This window comes from Leptodactylus fuscus, chromosome 7, assembly GCF_031893055.1.
Source record: "Leptodactylus fuscus isolate aLepFus1 chromosome 7, aLepFus1.hap2, whole genome shotgun sequence".
Lineage (NCBI taxonomy): Eukaryota > Metazoa > Chordata > Amphibia > Anura > Leptodactylidae > Leptodactylus > Leptodactylus fuscus.
The window spans coordinates 55,757,947-55,783,262 of record NC_134271.1 but is presented as its reverse complement, the minus strand read 5'-3'; the positions used below and the strand labels follow the sequence as shown (position 1 = coordinate 55,783,262).

Here is a 25,316-nt window from a genome sequence, read left to right as displayed (position 1 = left end):
AAAGTAGCCTATTGCACAATCGAGTGTAGTAACTATGTTTGTGGAAAATTTCAGCCAAATCGGTCAAGCGGGTTTTGCGTGATTGAGGAACAAACATCCAAACATCCAAACACAATAGGATAATCATGTATAATGTCACGTATAGTGGCAAGCAAAGATTTTATGGATGGAATAGCATGACAAGTCCACTGGCCTCAGATAGTAGGAGAGAATTTTCACAAATAATTGGATTAATAATGCTAAATATAATTTCAATATAAATATTAACCCAATGTTGGAATACCATCGGCATTTCTACACAAGATTCTTATGAATAAATTTTCAGATCCAGGAAAACTGATGTGTTTGTTGGATTAAAGGTCTTAGTTAAGGTTACAGATATGACCAACCCAGGAAAACTATAATACATTACAGAACAGCACCATATTCCGCAACACTCAATAATAATGTTTCATTATATCTCAATCTATCACAGTGCGGGAACAGACGGTGTCTTAGGTCACTTCATAAATTGATGGAATATGCAGCAGAGGAACAACAAGAACCCTGTTTACCTCATACTGTGTAAACTGACTCCTATGTAAGAGGATGGCTTAATATTTTATAAGGAAAATATTTTCTCCACGTGCGCAGCACTTTTCGAAGGAAAGAGGTGTTAAATGATGTCACTCAGGAATACAGGATATTTCCCATTGCAGCATGCTATGTAAACAGACTGCATTTCTACCATGAAATATTAATAGGCGTTATTCTAGTCCAGCCATTTGAGAGAGTAATAAGCTTTACCTATGATTTTTTTTTTTTTTTCCAAATGTATTTAATCAGCGGGAAAGCATTGTTATTACAGGAACTATACACCGAGGTCCTCAGCTTCTCACAACCCATGGGACCATTTGGCAGGAATATAGTGTTGGCAAGTCTGATTTCTGCCCAGGGAGGGGAAGGGATTGCTCTAGTCCTTCCCATCAGGTCATCAGTATCATTTTAACAGTTTATAATAAAAGCAGAGCATAAAGAAGCTATCATTTCTGCAACTAATGCATTGTGACGCTGTGAAAGATAATGTCTAGAATATGACAGTTTTGTTTTCTGAACAATTAAATCTAAAATCTCTTAACCTTGGCATCCCTTGTACGTTCTGTATATTGTATAAAAACAACCTGTTTTCTTTTTCATCCCATCAGTTCAATAAAACTACTAAGTACGGCGTCTTTTATCAATTCACTGCTGTAAATTGTTGGAGTGGCCGGTGTCTGCACAGAGTGTTCTGTTCACAATACATAGAAATTGACATATCCAACAGTAGTGTCCCTGAAATAGGAATCGGAGTATTCGTTTAGGACTTCACAACATGGATGGATAAAGTTCCATGAAAGCTGTGTTAAGTTCAGGGTCAGAGATACAGATTAGGTCACATAATGTGAGATATTCAATATAGCCATTACATAATGACTACCAAAAACTGTGGTTAATTGACAATTTAGTAGCCCTCGGATTATAAATTAATAATTGACATAATGAATTGAGACTGATTGAGAGAGACTATACCTGGTAATAATCCCAGCGTCTTTGCAAAACAAAGGCCTCTTGGAAGGTCGAGCATGATGTGAAAGGGAGCAGCCTTTATTGGGTTATTTCACTGGAGTTCTGTCTTCCTAACTACATCAGGGAAGACAGGCTTACACATTCCATTGAGAGCCCTCTATTGGTTTGTAACACTGAGGCAGCAGCATCTGACTTCCTATTTACATCATGGAAGACAGATTTGCATATTCTTCCCATGTGCCTTTTTAAATAACAGAAGCTGCTGTGCTGGTGGAGAGGGAGGAAGGAGGGGGTGCTGAATTGTCCACTATGGCCTGATTTTAATTTTTATTTATTATTTTTTTTTAATGTAGATTGTGAGCGCCATATATGGCTCACAATCTACATTTTTCCTTATTAGTATGTCTTTGGAGTATGGGAAGAAAGCCTCACAAACACTGGGGAGAACATACAAACTCCTTGCAGATGTTGTCCTTGGCAGGATTTGAGTGCTGCAAAGCTGTAATGCTAACCACTGAGCCACCGTGTTGCCCCTGCATGATCCTGTGTTATCTAACTCCAGCTTTACAGGATGACAATACAATTATTGTTGATATTTTCTTCAATTTACAATGACAATCTAAAAAGTGTGAAGTGGTGAAGGCTCAGTAATCAGTTTGGAAATGTAAAGGTTTCCAATTTAAAGAGTTTGTACACGAATTAGACAAACCCTTATGTAGGCTGGGAAGGTGTAACTGCAGGTTCACACCTGTGCTCATCGTCCAGTTTGTGTAATCCGGCCGGTTTCCATCTTCTGCCCCGTGAAACTGGTCAGGAGACAGAAACCCAGCGGTCAGTTTTCCAACCCATTCATTTGAATGGGTTTGCAAAGGTGACCGCCCGTGTGCGTCTTCTGCCTGCCTGTCCATGGGATACCGTTTTTTTTTTTAAATTGGACACAAAGTCCTGCATGTTTCCCCACGGACAGGCAGAAGACGCTCTTGGGTGGTCACCTTTGCAAACCCATTCAAATGAATGGGTTTGAAAACTGACCGCCAGGTTTCCATCTCCTGTCCAGTTTTGCAAGGCAGAAGACGGAAACCAGACGGATTACACAAATTGGACGATGAGCGCAGGTGTGAACCCGCCCTAACATATACATTACAAAAATCATACTCGTCCCTGCACTAGATCCTTATGCTGTGTCCTTATCACTAGAAGTCCAGCACTCCACATGACCACTGAGATCAATCAGTGGCCGCAATAATCATTGATAAGAAACTGATGACATAAGTGATGCCACCAGTCACTTCCTAGCTATTTGTCTCAGTGTTCATGTGGGGCACAGGAGTTTTGGAATTGAGGACATAGTACGTGGAACAAGAGCACATCGGCATTAGATAACAGGGCACCATGTACATGTGAGTATCTTTTTTTAAAAAAATGGTACACCTCTCCCTGTCTTCACAGGGGTCTGCCCAATTCCTGGACAACCCCTCTAATAGATTTTTTTTTTTTTTTTTTACATTCTTACCTGCTACACTAAAACAATAAGGTTCTAGCTTTCATTCTCTTCAATACTTTTCCAATTCACAACAAGGATTTTTGATGGTATATTTTTACACTATTTTACCTGTTTCCATAATTTAATTTTCTAGCATCTATTTTACCCTCAAGCTTCTACAAAATAAATAGAGATATTACTACAAAGCCCTTGAGAAAACACATACAATAGTATTCCTATACATTTAATGACCTGAGAAAAAAAAAAGAAAATGTATATAAATCTACGTAAAGTAGTCTTGTCTAAAATCACATATTCAGCATTTCCTAAAGCCATACATGGAAAATCCATGCATTCTAAGTAGAGTGCTCGTACAAATGTTATTCCTGGCCTGTACTGATGGATAATTACACATACACTGGTTTGCTAAGACATGATAGCACCGATATAATTATGCAATAGTCCCTGTGGTTGACACTTCTTCCACCAGATAATTGCTCGTGACATTCTGCTGAAAAGCAATAACAGAGGTCAAGGTTGAAGTAAAGTGTTGAATTCAGATTCCGGAGGGGAGAGTACCTATTAAAGTACAACATACTGTATGAAAGAACTACGTTGTAAATCTTAAAGCTTCTCACAGATTCAAGAAAAAAAAAAAACCTATGTAAAAGAGACTGCTTCTTATTTAGTCAAGCCATGGATGGTAATTTTTGGAGAATATCAAACCCGCCATTGATATTTCTGTATCATTGATATAGAGTAGACATCAGAGATTGTCCTATAATGATGTAGTAGTCTAACTCTAAAACATAACTGGAAAAAATGCAATAAAGTAATACAGTTTCATATTTACTAATGTTGTCTAGGATTTAGACACAGTAGTAGATGCTGAATGGTAGCATAGGTATTTGGTGTATTTTAGCTAGTCTAAGGCCCAGTTCACATATTCGTTTGGTATTCCATTCAGTGAGTCCGCTTAAATAACTTGTTCTTGAAGTACTTTTCTCTCCGTATGATTTGTGCGGACACTGCATGTATAACACACGGACCCCATTATAGTTTGTGGGGTCCGTGTGCTTTCATTGCTCACTACTTTTTTTTTTTTTTTTCTTATCAGTGTGTCTTTTGTAGAACGGGAGGAAATTCACGCAAACACAGGTAGAACATACAAACTCCTTGCAGACATTGTTCCTGGTGGGATCCGAACCCAGGACTCCAGTTCTGCAAGGCTACAGTTCTAACCACTGAGCCACCATGTTGCCCCATTGCTCACTGCTTTTTAATGCGTTCGGTATTCCGTTTTGGAGGATGTGAACCGGGCCTAGCCTTATACCCAAATTAGATGACTTTGCAGCAGAATGTATCATCACCAATTTGCAACAAATTTCTATGCATTGTATCTTTTTTGTCTGTACTTGAACCCTACAGATTGTAAGGTGATGTGGAATATGTTAGCGCTATATAAATAAAATGTATTATAATTATTATTATGTACACTAGTTTATTGGCATACACATGAGCCAGAATTCTGGAGCAGTTCATTTAATCCATTTATGCTCCATTATTACAACTCAAAAAATTCAACCTCATGCATAAATGGGTTAATAACTATGTATGTCTTAAATTGTAAAGGGAATGGTCAAGTTATGACCAAACTCTTCAAAATGTTCAGCCATAGCTAATCATAGGTGGTCCAGGTAATCCTGACAGTGATCAATGGTTATCCGCAGTATAATTCTGGTAATACATGGCAGCCATTCAAGAGACTACTTGGTTGTGTTATACCTTAACATGCTGAGTCTGCAATATTTATTTATGGCGTGGAAATCTAATAGAGGAGACAGACATCATGTAAATATTCTCTGATAGGTTATTCTAATGGATCTTAAGATTTTGAAACCTCAATAAGATGTATCATATAAATATTGAATAGTACATCTGAGCTCTACTTAGAATTAAGGTTCCTGAAATTCTTCAATGGCTTAGAAGTCTTCTTAGGAATCTCGTAAATGCCTGTATCCAACATGCTACTGTAATTCATTGGGAAAGTATAAGTTTATCAAAGGGCAAAAATAATTATTTAAAAAATAAAAACTAAGTTATTCAGCATAAGAACTGCTCACATATAGAGAGATAAACTAATTTTATTTAGGCTACCTATTAACAGATAAAATGTTGAAGGGCGTGTAAAAAATGTAATACTTCCTTAAAAACTAATTAAACTACTTACTAGACTAATTAGACTAGTTAGATCAAACTTGAATAGCAGAATGGGCTCTTATCTCAATTTCAATATATATTACACAGAAAAATGAATCGTGTCCACATATTTTTTTTTTTTTTTTTACCTTCAACAGCCATCAACTAATGTTACATTGTTCCCAGATACTTCAACTAACTGCATAGTTATTATGGTTGGTTCTAGTTTTAACTTCCTTCATTTATACATTGGTATTCTTGTAATGGCAAACAGAATTAAAAAAAAAAAAAAAAAACACTTTGAAAAATAAATTGCCAAAGTGCAAAAAGGATCAGGATTAGAGATGAGCGAGTAGTACTCGATCAAGTAGGTGTTCGATCGAATGCTACGGTATTCAAAATACTCGTACTCGATCGAATACTACTAGCTGTTCGAAGTTAAGATTCGATGCAGAACCAGCGTTGATTGGCAGAATGCTATACATTGCCAATCAACGCTGGTTCTTCTCTTACCTTTAAAAGTCTTCTCCCTGCGCAGCGTCCCCGTGTCCTCTTCCGGCTCTGCATTCACTCTGCTTAGGCATGTTGCGTACCCCTGAAACAAGCATTTCCCCCCATAGACTATAATGGGGTTCGAAACCCGTTCGAACAATCGAACAGTGTGCGGCTGTTCAAATCGGATTTTGAACCTCGAACATTTTAGTGTTCGCTCATCTCTAATCAGGATCAATAGACTTATATCTGGACTATATAGCTATCATGAAGGAGGGGTGAAGAACTTAGGATCTCCTTTTAGGAGACACACTGACAAGCACCAGCTCTTGCTCTTGGACAGATTTTTTTATCATAATGAATGTTATCATCAATGAGAATGGATATTATTCCAAGGAGCTGGTTTACTTAATGAATAGCTAATAGCTGTGACAGCTCTCAGATATTAGGGATTGTGTGTCCATTGTTTGTCATCCCACAGCGGACCTAACCATAGCAAAAAAGAGTTTAAATCAACTGGTTTGTGTTGTGGTCATCACAAATCATAGCCGAAGATTCAATTAGGGATTAGTTCATAACATGCCAGGTTTGTTATGAATTTTCCAAAATTTTTGATTCACCATAAACGACTAATATAATCCCTGTCCTCTTTGAGCCTCCTCTGGCCCATAAATGACAAGGGTACCTGTTATTGGGCCTCAGTGGTCATGTGTGGCACACTGATGTCATGATTCATAGGCACAAACATCATGACATCATCAGCCCCCCAATGAAAGGCCTTAGCAGTGCCCTGAAATATGGCCTAGGAGAGATGAATATGACTATTTGTTGTTGTTACTCATCTCTCCTGAGTCATCACTTATTATACTCTGGGTCTGAAGAGACCCCAATATATATTAATAGCATGTTTGTCTCAGAATGAACAAATTCAGTCCAAAACAAAACCCATTGGACCTCGAAAATATTTGTCTGACAAATATTGCAGGATTTTTTTTCTGCAGATTTTGGATGGAATTAGTTTAATTCCCATCCACCACACTTGTGCTGCACTTCATAGTGAGTAAACCACCAATAATTTCACCATGGCTAACCCATTGCGAATGCGCAGCATATGTCTTCAGCCTTCTTTGTATAGGTTGAACAAGTAAGAAGATGAATATTTTATAATTAGATATTTCTTGGAAATCTCTCTTGGGACTTCTGACATAAAATGAAGTTCTACAAAATATTTCATCCCTATTTTACATCTGTTGATCCAATCAATGTCAATAATCATTACAGATGCACCTGCACCTTTAAGTAATCAATAAAGCTTTAATAAAACCACATCTTTACGTCTAATGGGAAATATTATTCATGATCAATATTTCTAATAAAATACTACTTACATCTTTCCACTTATATCATTACCCATAGTGGTTGTTATGATGAGAAGTCCTTCAAATGGTCAATATTACTATATACACACACTCACTTTTATAACTGTTTATTAAAATAAATTTAGAATTTCAGAATGGTTTAATATTTACTTGAATGTATCTTGACATCTGGTAAAAAGCGAAAATCTCAATCTAATACACTACAAAAAAAGAACTAAAACATAATTATAATTTTGTCATTTTTCTGTATTTGATTGTTTATCTCTATAATTTCACTTCATCTAAAAAGTCATTTTATTTTTTTATTTTTTCTTCTTAAATGTAAAAGTATTAATAAATGAAACTTAATTTTATATAGAACAATAAAAACAACTAATTAACCTTCACGGTCTCTTTTTCGCAGGAACATCAGTCACCAGGGTAACAGCAACAGATGCAGATGATCCAGTGTATGGAAACAGTGCAAAATTAGTTTACAGCATATTGGAAGGCCAACCTTATTTTTCCATTGAACCTCATACAGGTATGTCTGTAATATAATTATTTGTAACACAAATTTTGAAGAGAACATTAAAACGGGTGTCTGAACCCAAATTGATTTTTACACGGATAACCTACAAGATAGGACATCAGTATGCGATTGTGAGGTTCGACAACTGGACCCAACACAGGTTAACTATTTAATGGTTCAATGCTTCAATGGATGGGGGGGGGGGGAGGGGGGCAATAGCTCTGGCTAACTAGAAATTTTTGTTAAAAAAAATTCCTTACTATCCTTGCATTGGGAATAGTCCATTGTTTTTTTTTTTTAAGAATTCAATTGTCTATATCATTAGGGAAACAAAACTGGTTCATGTCCCGTCACATAACTCTAATATCCTCTCAACATTTAATCAGTTTTGGGCCCCTCCAAAGATGTATATCATATCTGCTCCTATAGTATGTAATTGCATCTTGGAAGAAAATTATAAAAAAAAAAACTTTACGAAATGCCAATCAAAAAATTGAACATTGGTGGGAGGTCCAGTTTTCTGTATATGTACATGTATATCAAAGGCTATGTTCACACCATGCCTGACTCTCTTTCAGTGTATACGCTAACAACTCATAGACTTTAGTAGCCCGGTGTATACAAAAGCAGTGTCTTTTTGGCATACGGGTATGTCTGGCTGAGATATAACATTTGCTACACTTTACACTTTCAATTTTGTAGTGCTAACCTGAGTCAATAGCACCAAATATGCGCCACAATATCATCTCTATACATCACAGAACTGGCAGAGAGGGATTGACAAATTTCTCCCACAGTTTTATATCTCTACAATCAAAAAGAGGAAGCACTCTCAAATAGTGAAAAGGAACTGATGTGGATTTATTCCAAGAACTTCGTTTCCGTAGACGTGTTGGACCTTTCTCAACACTCCTAAAACCAAAACCTAGTTCTTGGAACAAATTCACACCAGTTTTTTTGTTCACTGTTTTGGAGTCTACCTCTTTTTGATTTTTTTCTGCAGGGATCAACTGCCAGACTCTATGGATTTGCGCCCACATTAGAATTTTTACATGACACTGCTCTAAATACTACTCTAAATACAAATAATTCTATAAAACTGAATTATTTATCAAAAATTATACCAATAACACAGTTAGGACAGGTTCACAGCTGCGCCCGGTCTCCGCTTTGTGGGTTTCCGTCTTCTGCAGTCAGTGTCCACCCGTGAGCGTCTTCTGGTCTCCGCGGCAAAACCATTTTTTTTAACCAGACAAAAAGTCCTGCATGTCCGACTTTGGGTCCAGTTAAAGAAAATGGTTTCACCGCGGAGAGGCAGAAGACGCTCACGGGCGGACACTTTGCAAACCCATTCAAATGAATGGATTTGAAAACTGACTGCCTGTTTCAGTCTCCTGTTCAGTTTCTCGGGCAGAAGACAGAAACCTGAAAGCGGAGATCGGGCACAGGTGTGAGCCCGCCCTGAGTGACACTTTCTTTAGGATAGGACCACAAAGGTCGTACTTACAGCTGGTTACACACTACGATCTCACTGGTGGCCAACCCATTGGGATCCACAGTAGCACACTGTGTAAGAGATTCAAACAAAGTGACTTGCGAGAAATTTGCAGCAAAAACTACAAATTCTGTTTTGTTTTTAGATATTTTTCTTTTCCTGTGGCTTATAGAGAAATGTCAAGCACATTTGCTGTGTGTGACTCCAGCCTTAAAGTGTTTTTATTGTGCAACAATAGCAGAACACAATAGCTACATAATTTCACCAGAATTATACTGGCCCACAGAATAAAGTTAGCGTGTCATTTATATTGCACTGTGTTCTCTGTAAAAAGGAAACTATTGTTCTTTCTATTCTCTCTAAAAAAAAAAAAAAAAAAAAAATCACATTTTTTAATACATTATGTATCTGAAAATGGAGGCCACAAAAAAAACCCAAACCCTCTTATAGATAAATTGATAGAAAATGGAAATCTCGGAATGCATTCTTGGCCATGGTCTTCAAAATTTTTATAATACACTGAGTTGTGTATGGAAACACAATAGTGTCAGACCAAAACCAATTGCACAATTAACCATACATAGAGTTTGCTTGGAGCTGTATTTACAATTCAGATTTTCTCTCCCAAGGCTCTCGCATACATATGAAGAAGTAAAAAGGACTATTTTTTTTGTCCAAACTAATCAAGCAGATAAACACTTAGGCATGAGAAAGTATTTTAATGGTAATTAGCATTCTGGGTAGTAGACAGATACAATCAGAGAATTAGAAGTAGCAGACAATTATTGAAAGGTCAATGATCTTAAGCTGGATAGTGTAATACATTGCTACATGATTCTTTCCAATGCTTGTTAAAATCTAATAAATGCCTTGTCTAATAGAACAAACTAGATAAGCATCCGATGACATGGAGTGGATGGAATGTGCGGTACAAAAAGTATTTTATGAGAATTTGACCGAAACACCATTGTAAATGTCAAATGTCAACCAAATACTATAAAAATAGAAATATCAAGTTATTAGCTTACTGCAGACTATTCTACCCTGAAATATCAATAGATAGTCGAGAAATTAAACATAAAGAGATAGGAAACATGTATACATTCGATTCTATAGGCTTCTTCTAAACTTCAGGGTCTTTTCATGCTACAGTACAGACAATAAATATGGTCATTTGGAAGCTAATGGGCACTTTTGATTGAGACATATTCAAACAATACCTGCGATATTGGCATACTGTCAAGTTAAAGGGATTTTCCATTATCAGCATATTATGACCTCCTCTTAGTTTACACCATTATTGCCAAATTGATGGGGATCTGACTCTTGGCACCCCTGCAGATCAATTGTTTGAAGGACCTATGGTGCTCTTGTGAGCACTGGAGTCTCTCTACTCTTTACCTTAGTCCATCTCAATACCATATATATATAGTTATGACAGTGCAAGATATTGTAGCTATGTCCTGTTCACTTGTATACAATATCCTATATCATCACTAGATATGTAGAAGGCGGTCAGGTAGACAACATAAAGTGAACGGTGAAGGGGCTTCAACATGTCCAATAGCTCACTTGTTGGAGTACTGAGTGTAAGACTCCTACTGATCTAATGACAATGGCCTTTTATTTCTGACATGCTGTATGTGTTTAGAGATGAGCGAACACTGTTCGGATCAGCCGATCCAAACAGCACGCTCCCATAGAAATGAATGGAAGCACCTGTGACGCCGGCCGCCGGCAAAATCAGCGTGCCAGGTGCTTCCATTCATTTCTTTGGGAGCGTGCTGTTCGGATCGGCTGATCCGAACAGTGTTCGCTCATCTCTATATGTGTTATATGCATGTGTGCATACCATCGCATCCATAGATGTCCATGGGTCAATGCTATATAATGTAGCACCTGCAAAACCATGTGTCACTCAATAAAGACAAAAAATATTTGTTTGTTATCAATATCACAAACTCAAAAAATACACATCACTTCACAGACAGTTAAGATACATACAGGAAAGAATAGTACCAGGACCTTCAGCATTCTTGTAATATGACTGCAACACCATCAGTACTAATATACTCTTATGAGCACATGTTTATCCATAACTAAATCACTATCATTATCCAAATGCAAGTGCACACACATAGTACCAAAAATGATATTGACCAATGTTACTTCAGTTGATAAGGGCCTGGGATATCCACACTCTGTACTCCAATACACATTTTGTTCACTTTGGTCAGGGAGGGACGGGGTGAGAACCATAAAAGACTATAAATAATCCTCCAATATCTTGCCAGGCCAATAAAAAACAGCAATATAACCATTACCTGGTGCTTACATCAGCCCTGCACCGGACCTTGCCCCCATCAGAGCAACTCTGATCACCTGAGCATACCGGCTGGTACAATAAGTGATAATCCGAGGACAGTGCAACCCACACATGCAATGGTAAATTGCATGGATTCACAGTGGTCATATCAGGTGTAGGACAACCAAGAGTCCCAGAATGCATTCTAGCAGCTTCACCATCACTCAGTTCCAGTATATACATTTGGGGTCTGGGGAAAAACACAATAACACATCTGAATACATAGAATATGTACCAAAATATGTGCATAAGGTACGTTAATGCATGAATAAACTAAGAAATAACGTACCATCATAAAGTATACATCAAAATCCATACAATGATATAGTGACCATTTAAAGGAATGTTATACAAATTTTCAGGACTTCAATGGCTTTGGATTGTCTAGGTCATTGGCGGATTGTCAACCACACTGTATAGCTACATAATTTAATAGCAAGAAGTATATGGGGAACAGGTGTGTACAGTGTGTAGTGTGCACTTCACTCCACCACCACTAGGAGGTCACACATAGATTAGTCACAAATAGAATAGTTAGCATTCCCGCTTGTGTTAACTTATCACATGTTTCTTTTAAGGAAAAATATATCTTTGTACCTTATTAGCCAGTGGATATGAAATATAAAGATTAAGTCTTCAGTAGTTTATACCTTTTTAATAGCTAACAAAAATGATGACCGATTGCAAGCTTTCAAGACTGCTAGGTCTCTTCATCAGGCATTAACCATTAAAAAGGTATCAAAAACTGAAGACTCAATCTTTATATATTTCTTTTAGTCAAGGAGAGGTGGGTACAGTAGGACATATCTCTTTGTATATATGTAATATATGTGTGCATTTGTATATAAATGCATATGTAGACAGAAGAGTAATGTATTTACTAGCCTAAATATTTCTGGATACAACAATAGGGACATTTTGCCAATACCATCCTAAGTATCCCAAAACTGCAGTAATAATCCTCCGACAACACAAGTGAAACCTTTGCTTCTCCAGATTCACTGGCTTTAAATAGAGTCTAAGCAGACGGTTACCAATAATGATTATTACATTTTTCAGACAGTTGCTCCATCACGCTCTCTACAATTCCTTCAGGCTTAGTCACCTCTTCAATTAAGGTACAAGAACTGTTATACAGTGCTTGAAATGTGTATAAATCTGATTCAAGTCAGCCTGAAAATTAATAACCAAGAAAAGAAAAAATATATAGTTGTAAGTGAGGTGGGAGCATGAGCGGTTCCTCTATGCCGTGTTTTCATACACTGACAAATGGCTTATATAATGAGACAAAACATCTGCATTCAGCATGATTAAAATCCCTTCCTCTCGCTTTAACTCTGACTTCCTTGCAATTTCAAAAAAATATATATTTCTTTTTTTTTCTCTCACAGTCAAGCTTTCGAGTGAACAAAAAAGATACCATTATGGCAGTGTAAGATATGTTATCTTGTGGTATTACTTGTTCTACTTTCCAAGATGCAGTCTTACTTAGATGACATCTGAACTATGATTGCTGATCTCCTTTAGTAATATTTGAAAGAATTTAAGATTATGATATGCTTGCAACATTCTTGCTCGAGGGCTCGCTTTACTTAATATTTAGGTGAAATAGATTTAACCATAGTAATGAATAATGTGTCCTAGTATTCCATTGGTTGTTACTTGGAGAAAAATTTCAATGCAGTGTTTTCGGCTCTGTTTTCGCTCTATGGAAAACTGCACTCAAAAACTCAAGGATGGATGTGAATATATGTGAGTATAAATAGACAGGCAGATGAACGAGCGGTCCTATGGACAGACAGACAGACAGACAGACAGACAGACAGACAGACAGATAGATAGATAGATAGATAGATAGATAGATAGATAGATAGATAGATAGATAGATAGATAGATAGATAGATAGATAGATAGATAGACGGACGGTCAGACAAGATTGGAACTAGCTTGTTTTACATGCCAAGAAACTTGATTAAACAGAAGACTCTGGAATTTTTGCATGGAAAAAAGTTCAAGAAGAAGCACTTGTCTTTTATTTTAGCCTTGGGATCTAACGGCTACCTAATGGGTAATTTTTCCTGTGAGCCACTGTAGGAAGGAATATAAGAACATTGGAATAGATTTAAGAAGACTGGTATTTGCAACGCTGGTCTTTAGATCTCCTATCCCTCCTCATAAATTAGGTGCAACCTCTGCTGGACAATGCACTTGCCCTAAAATCAATGCCAACTGTTTGCTAGCACAGACTTTAGGCACCATTTACTCTAGTGTAATAAATGTGAGGTTGCCCCACCCCTGGCCCCCTCCTTTTAGGAAAGTGAAGAGGACGACATAAAAATGTCACTTACCATTTGCAAACTCAAGGTAGTCTGCAACAATAATAAATGTGCCTCAATATGTTACAAACTGTAGGACTACTATGCTTTGCAGGTGTATTGATGTGTTGCGACACAATACTGGAGATGAGCAAATTTCTGATTTCAGGTCAATTGAATGATAGTTGAATTATCTTTATTTCTCAATACTGTTGATAGAACATAAAATAGGGACCCATGTTTTTTGTCTCCATTGTCTTAAATGAAGGTACAGTGTTACTACTCCAAAATAGAAATTTCACTGGTTTGCTACAGTCTGTTAGCCCCGCACATAAAAAGCTAACCAATCTAGACAGAGATGTCACATTGTTGCAAAACTTGGCATGCGGTTCTGTCTAAGGCAGATATGTAAATGATTACAAATGTGGTTTACTTAGGCACTGGGTCTTGCCACAAGAGGGCCGAAAAGTGCTTCTTCTCTATGAAAAGGCTCTCAGTGGCTACTCTTGGATAGTGTTCTAAACGCGAGACATTGACTAATAGACATACTTCTGCAATTCATTCCAGGGCATTTTGCCCAGTTGACAGACTTTGAGAAGGGCACATCATTGGACTGAGAAGCAGGATAGTTAGAAACTAGGCCAATGATGGCAAACCTTTCAGTGTCACACAGTACAATCTGCCCCACAGTGGTCCCAGTGCAGTACAATCTGCCCCACAGTGGTCCCAACGCCGTACAATCTGCCCCACAGTGGTCCCAACGCCGTACAATCTGCCCCACAGTGGTCCCCATACAGTACAATGTGCTCCACAGTGGCCCTCACACAGTATTATATGCACGACACTGGGCTGCCTCACAGTGTAATATAGTCCATAGTGGGATCCCATACAGCATAATATGCTACTTACCTGCACTCCCATGAAGAGCAGGTAAGTAGCATCATCCTTTTTCTATCACAGTGCACGCACTGATGATTTATGCTATTGTGCCTGTGTTGGGGCAGAGATCGTACTCTGCTTTCAGTGTGAGCCACGGTAACACTGACAACAGAAGTGTAAGAAGCACATACTCATTACTGAGTGATCAGGAAGCCTGGATGGGGCAACGGCACAGGGCCCCTCTGGCAAGTATAACATAGGTTTGCCACCACGGACCTAGGCTGTTCAGACCTGGTTATTAGTGAGTGTTGGGAGTAGTGGTTTATTGAGGGCATATACACACTACTGGCAAGGTCATCCCAGACAGACCTCCAGTAGAAAGAATTATGTGATCCACCAACAAGCATGTACAGCTTCCACAGTTTCGCTGTTCACCATTCAGACACCATCCATGCACTTCTCTGTCCTTTCCATTGATAAATTCCAGATGCTTAGCAGAAGGAAATTTGTACCACAACATCTATTACGTGTTCTGACATTAACTGTCAGCCATCCTTGCCTTAGTATATAGTGATGTTGTGAATGAGAAATCTGAACTGCTACAGATTGGAACCATATCATTTTTAGTGATGGATCAAGATTCAGTTTGGGATCCAGCAGTCAGGTTTGAGTAAGGTAATGCATTTCAATCCTGTCTTTGCTTTAGATTGAGATACTATTCCAAATGTAGGTGTGATGATCTGAGGAGCCATAGTATACAACAGTTGGTCTACCCTAGTAGTGATAAGAGGGACATTGCCAGCTCAGGAGTATTTACAGGACATCCTGTGGCTACATGTGTTGCCTCAAATGGCTCAACTTCCAAATGGCAGTTTTCAGCAGGATAATGCTTGCCAACACCCAGCAAGTTAGTTGACTATGACTTCTTGGCATGCCCATTCTTCAGATTTGTGGCCAGTTGAGCATCTATGGAACCAGCTGGGACACCAGCAAACTATGAGTGTGCACAATCTACAGGCCCAACTGAAACATCTGTGGGCAAATCATAAAGAACCAACTGATCTCATCTTGTATCCAGACTAGAGTCATCCCCTACATTACATTCATTCACATAAAGGTCCATTAACTCTTTCTTGATAAGTTTTTTTTTTTCATCAATAAGCATATTTCTTGTTACAAAAAATCTCTGCTTACATTCTCATCTGAAATTGTATAAAATCTAAAATACAAAAATAAGTAAATAAATAAAAGTAAAAAATAATATGAAATGAAGTTGACTTTTCCGGCTCCTAACAACCAGGAGTCATGGCAGTCTCTCGCTGAAGTCATACTCACTGAGATCTTCAACATTTGCTTGATGTACTGTAATGTGTTTATGCAGCATGTGTTTTTTTTTTTCTCACTGACAAAAGTGACACCATTAACATCTACAGCTGCCTACAAAGTGAAGAGTCTGTTTAGGAAACTGTTAACAAGAACAGCGTTTCATAGTTCCAGTTACTATCTGCTGCTTTCAGTTTTCCATAACACATATTTTGGATGGAGCATTGTGTTTGTAACAGAATTTGATAGATATAAAACCATTTCTAACAAGCATTGAAGGATTTGGTAATGTCTGGACCTTTCTAGTATGTTTTGGTATTTGCTAATAGTCCACAACACTATATAGGGATGAAGAATGAAATAAGATGTTTCTTCAATACAACTTCTCTAAAAACAGGTCCAGCTCATGGGACTCCGAGCCATCTGCAGGTATTATATTCTATGCATGAATGACTATGCAGTATATGGCATGATGAAGTCCATCAGAGTGGACTATTGCTATGTTTTGGATGGATTTCAGAATGCCTCCCTTCAATGTCACACATTTTTAATAACGCATAGGAACAAAGGTTGTCTTGATAAGATAAGCCCTTCAACACCCCATTTCTGATCAGACAATAGAAAATCCAATGAAAACATCAAATTATTCTCAACAGTGGTGGATGTAGAGCAAGTCTTCTTCCACACTAACCACTGAGCCACTGTGTACAGTTGTTTAGTATGGTGTACTCCTGCCTTTGCAAAAATCAATTTACCTAAAACATATTTACTATAACTGGTGGCACAATTTTGTCAACTCATTTACAATATATTTCACTGTCCCCCAATGAGGAGCTGGGGTCAATTCACCTTAGAGGAATTTACAATTCCTACCAACTAAACAGAAGGCAGCTAACTGCCCAAAATACATCTGTACACTTGTACAGGATCATTACCTGACTAAGGCAGTTTTCTGCCAAAACTAATGTCTTGCACAGACATGCACAATTTGGAATTGCGGCTAGAGCACTGGGCTGCCAAATCTGCCTCCTTAAATGGAGGGAAGGCGGGCCTGATCAGCAAGCCCAGGTGCCCAAGCCAGGTGCTCATAGGCTGACACCACAGTCAGTCAGAAGACTGACCACACCCATAGGCTGCAAAGGATTTAACCCCTGCTATGCTGGACTGCCAGTAACAAGGAGGGAATGACAATGTGCTACGGCGCCACAACAGAGGAACGGGCTGCGACCTGACCCCTTGGCCGCAGCTGACGCACTGTCCTAAAAGTATGCGCTAGTTACGCAAATGATTAGGATTTACCTAAGGTAAAGTTTTTGGGTAGATGCATGCTAAAAACTACTTCATTAGCTTATTTATTTAAAGAGGACATTTCATGTCCTTGGGCACATGTGGTTTTATATACCGCTAGAAAGCAGACAGCATGCTGAATTTAGCACACTGTTGGCTTTCCCATTATGTGTCCCAGGGCTGGAGATATCTGTGCCCTTACCGATGTCTGCCCACTGTCAGAAGGGCATTCCTGACAGTCTAGCTGGGCTGTGAGAAACACTCCCCCAGTACCTGACAATATTTGTCCATAGCCCTGTATTGTCAGAGGGGTCGTTCCTTACCACTCAGTGATGATGCTAATCTGTAAGGAATGCACCTCCTCACAGTATTCATCCATAGACTAGTACTGGGGGGACGTTCTGTATAGCTCAGCGTTGTCGTCCCATCTGACAGTACAGGGCTACAGACAGTACTGTCAGGAGGAGTGTTTCTCACAGCCCAGCTAGACTGTCAGGAATGCCCGTCTGACAGTGGGCAGACATCGGTAAGGGCACAGATATCACTTGCCTTGGTGCACATAACGGGAAAGCCGACAGTGAGCTAAATTCAGTGCACTGTCGGCTTTCTAGCAGTATGTAAAACCACATGTGCCCGAAGACACGAAAGGTCCTCTTTATTTTTTTTTTCCACAAAAGACAAAATTGTTTTTTTAGAAAATAGAAATATAGAATAATGAATATTGCGATTGCTTCTTATTGTCAATAGTTCTATAGAAGAACCATTGACACTTAATTTAAAGTGCCCTTTGGAAATGGCAAAGTAAGTACTTGCTATGTGAAGTTACACCGTTCACATACTGTAATTCAGAACAATGCTATATATATATATATATATATATATATATATATATATATATATATATATTTCCTGTATACATCACACAGTTGTCATGTGAAAAATAGTTTAGCAATACAAAATGGCAAATTATCTCAGTGTGGAGCAATACCGCATGTCAAGATAGGAACAGTGCAAGTTCTATGTTTATCAACACATTTATAATGATGCATCTAGATGTCATATTAATGGCCCTCCAGATAGGAGAGGAAATGCCATCTATATATTACACGTAATCAGATCATCCGTTTATAGTTAAATATGATTTACCTTAAATCATAAATACAAATTTTGCCCTTATCAGGAGCAGCTGATAAATGAACGTGAGTGACATCGAGAGCAAATCAAGAGAAATCGATCCACTTCCAAATAATGAAGTATTTAATGTCAACGTACGTAACTGTGCACATATTAGGAATAAAAGGTCATAAATAATCCAATTTACCAATTTCATTCCAATACTTAACACATACTGACAGATATATCAATATGTATATTTGCCCCATAAAACCGTTAAAACAATTTTTGAAAAATCTCATCAAAGATAACCCCTTCCCGCTCCATAATTTTTTTCATCTTTTTAGTCTTTTTTTTTAGAGAGATTATTTTATAGTAGGCAAATTATAGTACTATAAAATGTTCCATGCAAAAAAATAATAAATTATATAAATATATATATATATATATATATATATATATATATATGTATAATTAGAAATAATATAATTAGAATAATTATAATTTTGCTTTTTTTCTGGATTAATATGTATTTACTTTAATGGACAAATGTGATATATGTATATATAGATCTCATTATGTGCTACCATATTGTGACACCAGTAGCTTTCTTTTATATTTCCATCTATAGAGTTGTGTAAGGTGTATTTTCCCCACTACGAGATTCACTATATGAGATAAAATATTTATAGGGATAGCTCTTATGTTTGTTATTTTTATATGTTACCAAGGGAAATGGGGTGGTTTGAACTTGATATTTTTTCACTTGCACCACATTCTGCCGCTGGTAGGACTGGGAGCCTCCTGGCAGTCATAGTAACAGATTTCCACCCCGATGGCACTACGGGGGCAGCAATCTCACTTAATATGGTGGTGACTGAATATTGCAGATCTTTCGATGTATAATTTACTGTTTACAGAGACATCTAAAGTGTAAAATGCCTGAGATCAATCACTGTGGGCATTACTGGGTGTATGAGCATCTTGTTTTTTTTTTATGTAGATTGTGAGCCCCATTTAGGGATCACAATGTACATTTTTCTTTTAATCCTATCAGTATGTCTTTTTTTGTAGAATGGGAGGAAATCCATGCAAACACGGGGAGAACATACAAACTCCTTGCAGATGTTGTGCATGTACAGTGGATGTCAGGAAGGTGTTAATACGAGGGGTACTCAATAGGGTATCTACCTCAGTATATTTTCTCAGTGGTAGAGAGCCGAGACATGTCTAGACATGCAACACACAGTAACAGTTCAGTCTGATGAAAGCACTGGAAGTGACAGGATGGCAAGTGCAATACACTGAGAGTCTACAAAAAAAATGAGATTTGGAGCATTGTTGTGTGATAAAACTCCTTACAAAGGAAAAAAAAAGAAGCCTAGAGAAATCCATTCTCAGGTTGTTACATGGGTCCACTGCCATGATCCTGAGACCAAACAAGAGTCCATGTAATGGAAGAACAAGAGGTCGCCAACAGAAGAAGTTGCCATCAGCTGCTCATTACAAGAGACAAAATATCCCCTAAAATCTCCATCACCAATGAGCTTCTATTCTATTTCCAGGAGTCAAAATAAGGTTCTCTTTGCCTCTGTCTGGTTTTATACTCTGAAACTTCATTGAAAGTGCAGCAGATTGTGGTATTTTATATAGATGCAACAAGTTAGGGATATGGAGACCATATAGCATTACTTAAATATATGTTCAAGGTTTCTGACATGGTTATAACAGGGATTTTTGGGCCAAATTTAGGTAAAGAATCTGTTCTCTTTCACATTAAAAGTGACCTGTGAGGCGACAGACAGGTGATGCAAAGTAAGCAGACTATATATGGACAAAATAGGGGGATATAAAATTGTAAGAGAACTGAGGGAAGAAAAAAGACGGGTGGGGCAAATGTCAGTGAGAAGACACAAAGCTGCAGGTGGGATGACCATAAAAACAAAACTGATCTTGCTGCCTAAACAGTAGAACAAAAGCAGAACACATGAGAGTACTTTGCCCACATTTCCTATAGGGTGTGGAACCAACGTTGTGTGTCCAGCCTTGCCTTAGCTCAAAATTGGTTAAGGCTGAGTTCACATGGAGTTTTTTAGTCAGGATTTTGAGGCTGAATTTGCCTGAAAATCCTGATCAAAAAGACGCCTCCCATTGAAATCAATGAGAGCTGGTCAGGTCTTTTTTCCGGGAGCCGTTTGTTCCAGCTCCCGTAAAAAAATCCGGTCATGCTCATTCTTCAGGCCGAATTGCCTTGCGAATCTACCTGAAGACACTCCCTCCTCCTGACTAGGCACATTCATTGGTCGTAATCCGGAGCGGAGTGCAACTTGATTTTCAAAATCAAGTTGTTTTGAAAATCCTAGGTCATCTTGTGACACTCATATTTTGTCCAACCAAAATGAAAGGTAAAGAAAGACATCTCTGAATACTACAATACAGCAATCCTGAGTGTGGCCAATTTTTAAGATGAATTCTGTGACTATCTATAGGAAGATTATTTTACCAGTGGGCAACACTTAAAACATATTGAATGGGTCAACTAAATGGATAACTCTCTTTTCAGTTGAGTGGTTGGCATATTGATCAGGTTATCTTGGACAACTAAGGAGTATATAATTCAGGCTGAACACTGCCCTTGTTTATAACTCAGATTTTCTCTTTCCCATTCTTTTCCAGGGTATGACATGTAACAGCGACAATTTAATGCACTCGGATTGTGAGCGTGCTTTCTTTACTTAATTTATTATAAGTGTTCCCACAGTACATTATAATGGCTCTACAAGGGCAAAAGTTACACATTGTACACAAATAATGGCTCCAATGTTCTAAAACAATGTGCATATGGCGAAACATGACAAAAGCTGATACGTGACCTTGCACTTTTCAGGAGAAAGCAATGTGTGGCTTTTGAAATGCGAATAGAATGGAAGTATTCAGCTATAAGATGTTTACATAAAAACACTGTAATTATACAAATTACAAATAATGGGATGAGAAGACAGATAAAGTTTACAGGGAGATGGCGGTGATGAATATAGAAAGACAGTCCAAAGAAAGAGAAAAAACAGGTTGTCCTATCCTGGTTCAGTATTTGAATAATTCCCTTTCATGAAGGCCTTTTTCTTGGCTATCTCATTGGTATTTCCTTTGGTAGAATTTTTAGATGTAGCAGAATTAGGGTATGTTCACACGGCAGAAAATGGATTCCCTGCGTGAACATATCACGCGGCAAGCCGTGATGGAATGCCAATGCAGTGCATCCCATCATGGCATTCCCCCCGAATCAATGGGCCTAATTGGGCAGGAATCTCGTGCTGTGGACGCCACAGCTGAGTCAGCCACAGAATCTGCGACAAGATAGGACATGTCTCTTCTTTTTTCTGCTACTAGCTAGTAGAAAAAAGAAGCAAGCGGCTCCCATTGAAATCAATGGAAGCCATTTTTGGCAGCAGATTTTGAGGCGGATTGCACGTCAAAATGCGCTGCCAAAAAACTCAGTGTAAACATACCCTTAATCCAAACTTCTGCAATTGACTAAACTGCTGCAGCATGATATCTTATCACAGAAGATAACAAAAACCAATTATAGGGATTCTATAATTAAAAATCACATTTTAAACTAAAAGCACGTAGGAAAAGCCTTTATAAAGACTATTTTTCTCTTTTTATCTTGAAGGTCTGCGCCACCATTTTTAAATTTTTCTTCATTGCTCAGAAAGCACAGTGGCGTTCCCCCTATGCTCTGAGCACAGCGTTGTCATCCATTCTTCTGCTCTGCCTCTTACATGACCACCACAAACTGGCCAACGGAACAGCCGAGTGTGCATGTCTGTCGGCTATTTTGTGATAGTCTCCTGTAAGAACAAGAGGAGAATGGCCTACAGAGAAGAAAGTTGATGCTGGAATGGATATATATATATATATATATATATATATATATATATATATATATATATATACAGTCCTATGAAAAAGTTTGGGCACCCCTATTAATCTTAATCATTTTTTGTTCTAAATATTTTGGTGTTTGCAACGGCCATTTCAGTTTGATATATCTAATAACTGATGGACACAGTAATATTTCAGGATTGAAATGAGGTTTATTGTACTAACAGAAAATGTGCAATATGCATTAAACCAAAATTTGACCGGTGCAAAAGTATGGGCACCCTTATCATTTTATTGATTTGAATACTCCTAACTACTTTTTACTGACTTACTGAAGCACAAAATTGGTTTTGTAACCTCAGTGAGCTTTGAACTTCATAGCCAGGTGTATCCAATCATAAGAAAAGGTATTTAAGGTGGCCAATTGCAAGTTGATCTCCTATTTGAATCTCCTCTGAAGAGTGGCATCATGGGCTACTCAAAACAACTCTCAAATGATCTGAAAACAAAGATTGTTCAACATAGTTGTTCAGGGGAAGGATACAAAAAGTTGTCTCAGAGATTTAACCTGTCAGTTTCCACTGTGAGGAACATAGTAAGGAAATGGAAGACCACAGGGACAGTTCTTGTTAAGCCCAGAAGTGGCAGGCCAAGAAAAATATCAGAAAGGCAGAGAAGAAGAATGGTGAGAACAGTCAAGGACAATCCACAGACCACCTCCAAAGAGCTGCAGCATCATCTTGCTGCAGATGGTGTCACTGTGCATCGGTCAACTATACAGCGCACTTTGCACAAATAGAAGCTGTATGGGAGAGTCATGAGAAAGAAGCCGTTTCTGCACGTACGCCACAAATAGAGTTGCCTGAGGTATGAAAAAGCACATTTGGACAAGGCAGCTTCATTTTGGAAACAAAAATTGAGTTGTTTGGTTATAAAAAAAGGCGTTATGCATGGCGTCCAAAAAGAAACAGCATTCCAAGAAAAACACATGCTACCCACTGTAAAATTTGGTGGAGGTTCCATCATGCTTTGGGGCTGTGTGGCCAATGCCGGCATCGGGAATCTTGTTAAAGTTGAGGGTCGCATGGATTCCACTCAGTATCAGCAGATTCTTGAGAATAATGTTCAAGAATCAGTGACGAAGTTGAAGTTACGCCGGGGATGGATATTTCAGCAAGACAATGATCCAAAACACCGCTCCAAATCGACTCAAGCATTCATGCAGAGGAACAATTACAATGTTCTGGAATGGCCATCCCAGTCCCCAGACCTGAATATCATTGAACATCTGTGGGATGATTTGAAGCGGGCTGTCCATGCTCGGTGACCATCTAACTTAACTGAACTTGAATTGTTTGTCCAAAATACCTTTATCCAGGATCCAGGAACTGATTAAAAGCTACAGGAAGCGACTAGAGGCTGTTATCTTTGCAAAAGGAGGATCTACTAAATATTAATGTCACTTTTCTGTTGAGGTGCCCATACTTTTGCACCGGTCAAATTTTGGTTTAATGCATATTGCACATTTTCTGTTAGTACAATAAACCTCATTTCAATCCTGAAATATTACTGTGTCCATCAGTTATTAGATATATCAAACTGAAATGGCTGTTATAAACACCAAAATATTTAGAACTAAAAATGATTAAGATTAATAGGGGTGTCCATACTTTTTCATAGGACTGTATATATATATATATATATATATATATATATATATATATATATATATATATATATAGGGCCTCTCAGCTCTTCCTAATACATAGCACCATCATATATAGAATATGGAAAATGTGTTGTTCCTGAACATTTGTAAAAATTATATGTACGGAAAAAAATAATTTTAATATGAGATAAAACCTTTTTTCACAAAAAATGTGGAAAACATACTGTGTCTTGCAAGATGTATACTTTTCCACTTCTGTATCTTTTGATATTCATGTTTCACATGCAATTAGAACTGCAATATTTCAAGGTGTGAATAACAGTTTCTCAGCTATCCTTATTAAGATGTACACTTATTGAAAAGAAAAAAAAAAACCACACCAAGAAAGAGATGTTGGAATCAAACACAAGTTTATATGTGTGAATGTAATGATCATATATGTAAGTGGTTAAAATGTTAGTGTGAAAGGATACGTTTATTGGGGTAAATTGTACAAAGGGAAAGCTCTAAGATCCTGTTGGGTCACTGCCAGCCTGGGCACAAGATGAGATCAGGTTCCATATGGTCTCCTGTACTGCATTTGCCCACAGATGTTGCAATTGGGTCTGTAGTTCCTGCACACTTGTAGGTTTCCGAAAGTGGCATCCAAGCTGGTCTTATAAATTCTTGATTTGTGATAAATCTGGTGACTGGGTTGGCCAAGGAAGCATTGCAATCTAGAGGAGACATTAGAACTAAACCCTTGCTGTTTGTGGGAAAGTATTATGCTGCTGAAACATGACAGTTGGAAACCCTGCCATGAGAGTCAGGACATGTGATCACATATCGCTGAGCTGTAAGTGTCCCATGTATTGTTACTACAGGTGACTGACTGTCATAAATGATGGTTTCCCAGATCATCATGCCAGCAGGTGCTCCAAAGCAAATATAGGAATGAAAGACTCACACTGAAGCCTCCATATTCAAACCAGACTTTTGTCATATTACAAATAGAACCTGGCTTTGGATGATAAACTTCCAGTATGTAGCAGTCCAGGGTTCTTGTTCATGACACCACTTCAAATGAAGGTGACTGTCTGTCAATGGCAGGACACATAATAGACACTGTGACACCAAGTTTCCTTCTGCTAAGCATCCAACCCATTGACTGATCAAACAATCCTCTTCTCAGGGTCTGTGTAGGCTATCAAGAATCTGTTTACCATGTCTGCAGGCTCTTACATAATCAATGAATGGCCTACATGTTGATTAACTCATTGAAACAGCCCTGTTGCTTCTATCAATCCACTGTTGCGCTCCCTTCCGAGCATGCATGTGTATGCGGAAGTCGGAAGTAGTAGTTGTTTGTCAAATGAACATTTAGCTGACAGATT

At 38.1% G+C, this 25,316-nt stretch overlaps 1 protein-coding gene across 1 annotated transcript in view; it reads left to right on the top strand.

Moving 5' to 3' along the window:
- Positions 1-25,316, top strand: part of LOC142213555 (cadherin-8) — a 344,980-nt gene that overhangs the window by 176,126 nt on the left and 143,538 nt on the right. Inside the window, exon 4 of the mRNA XM_075281925.1 lies at positions 7,502-7,621. Within this exon, the coding sequence (XP_075138026.1) occupies positions 7,502-7,621 (120 nt within the window). The remainder of the gene's footprint in view (positions 1-7,501; positions 7,622-25,316) is intronic.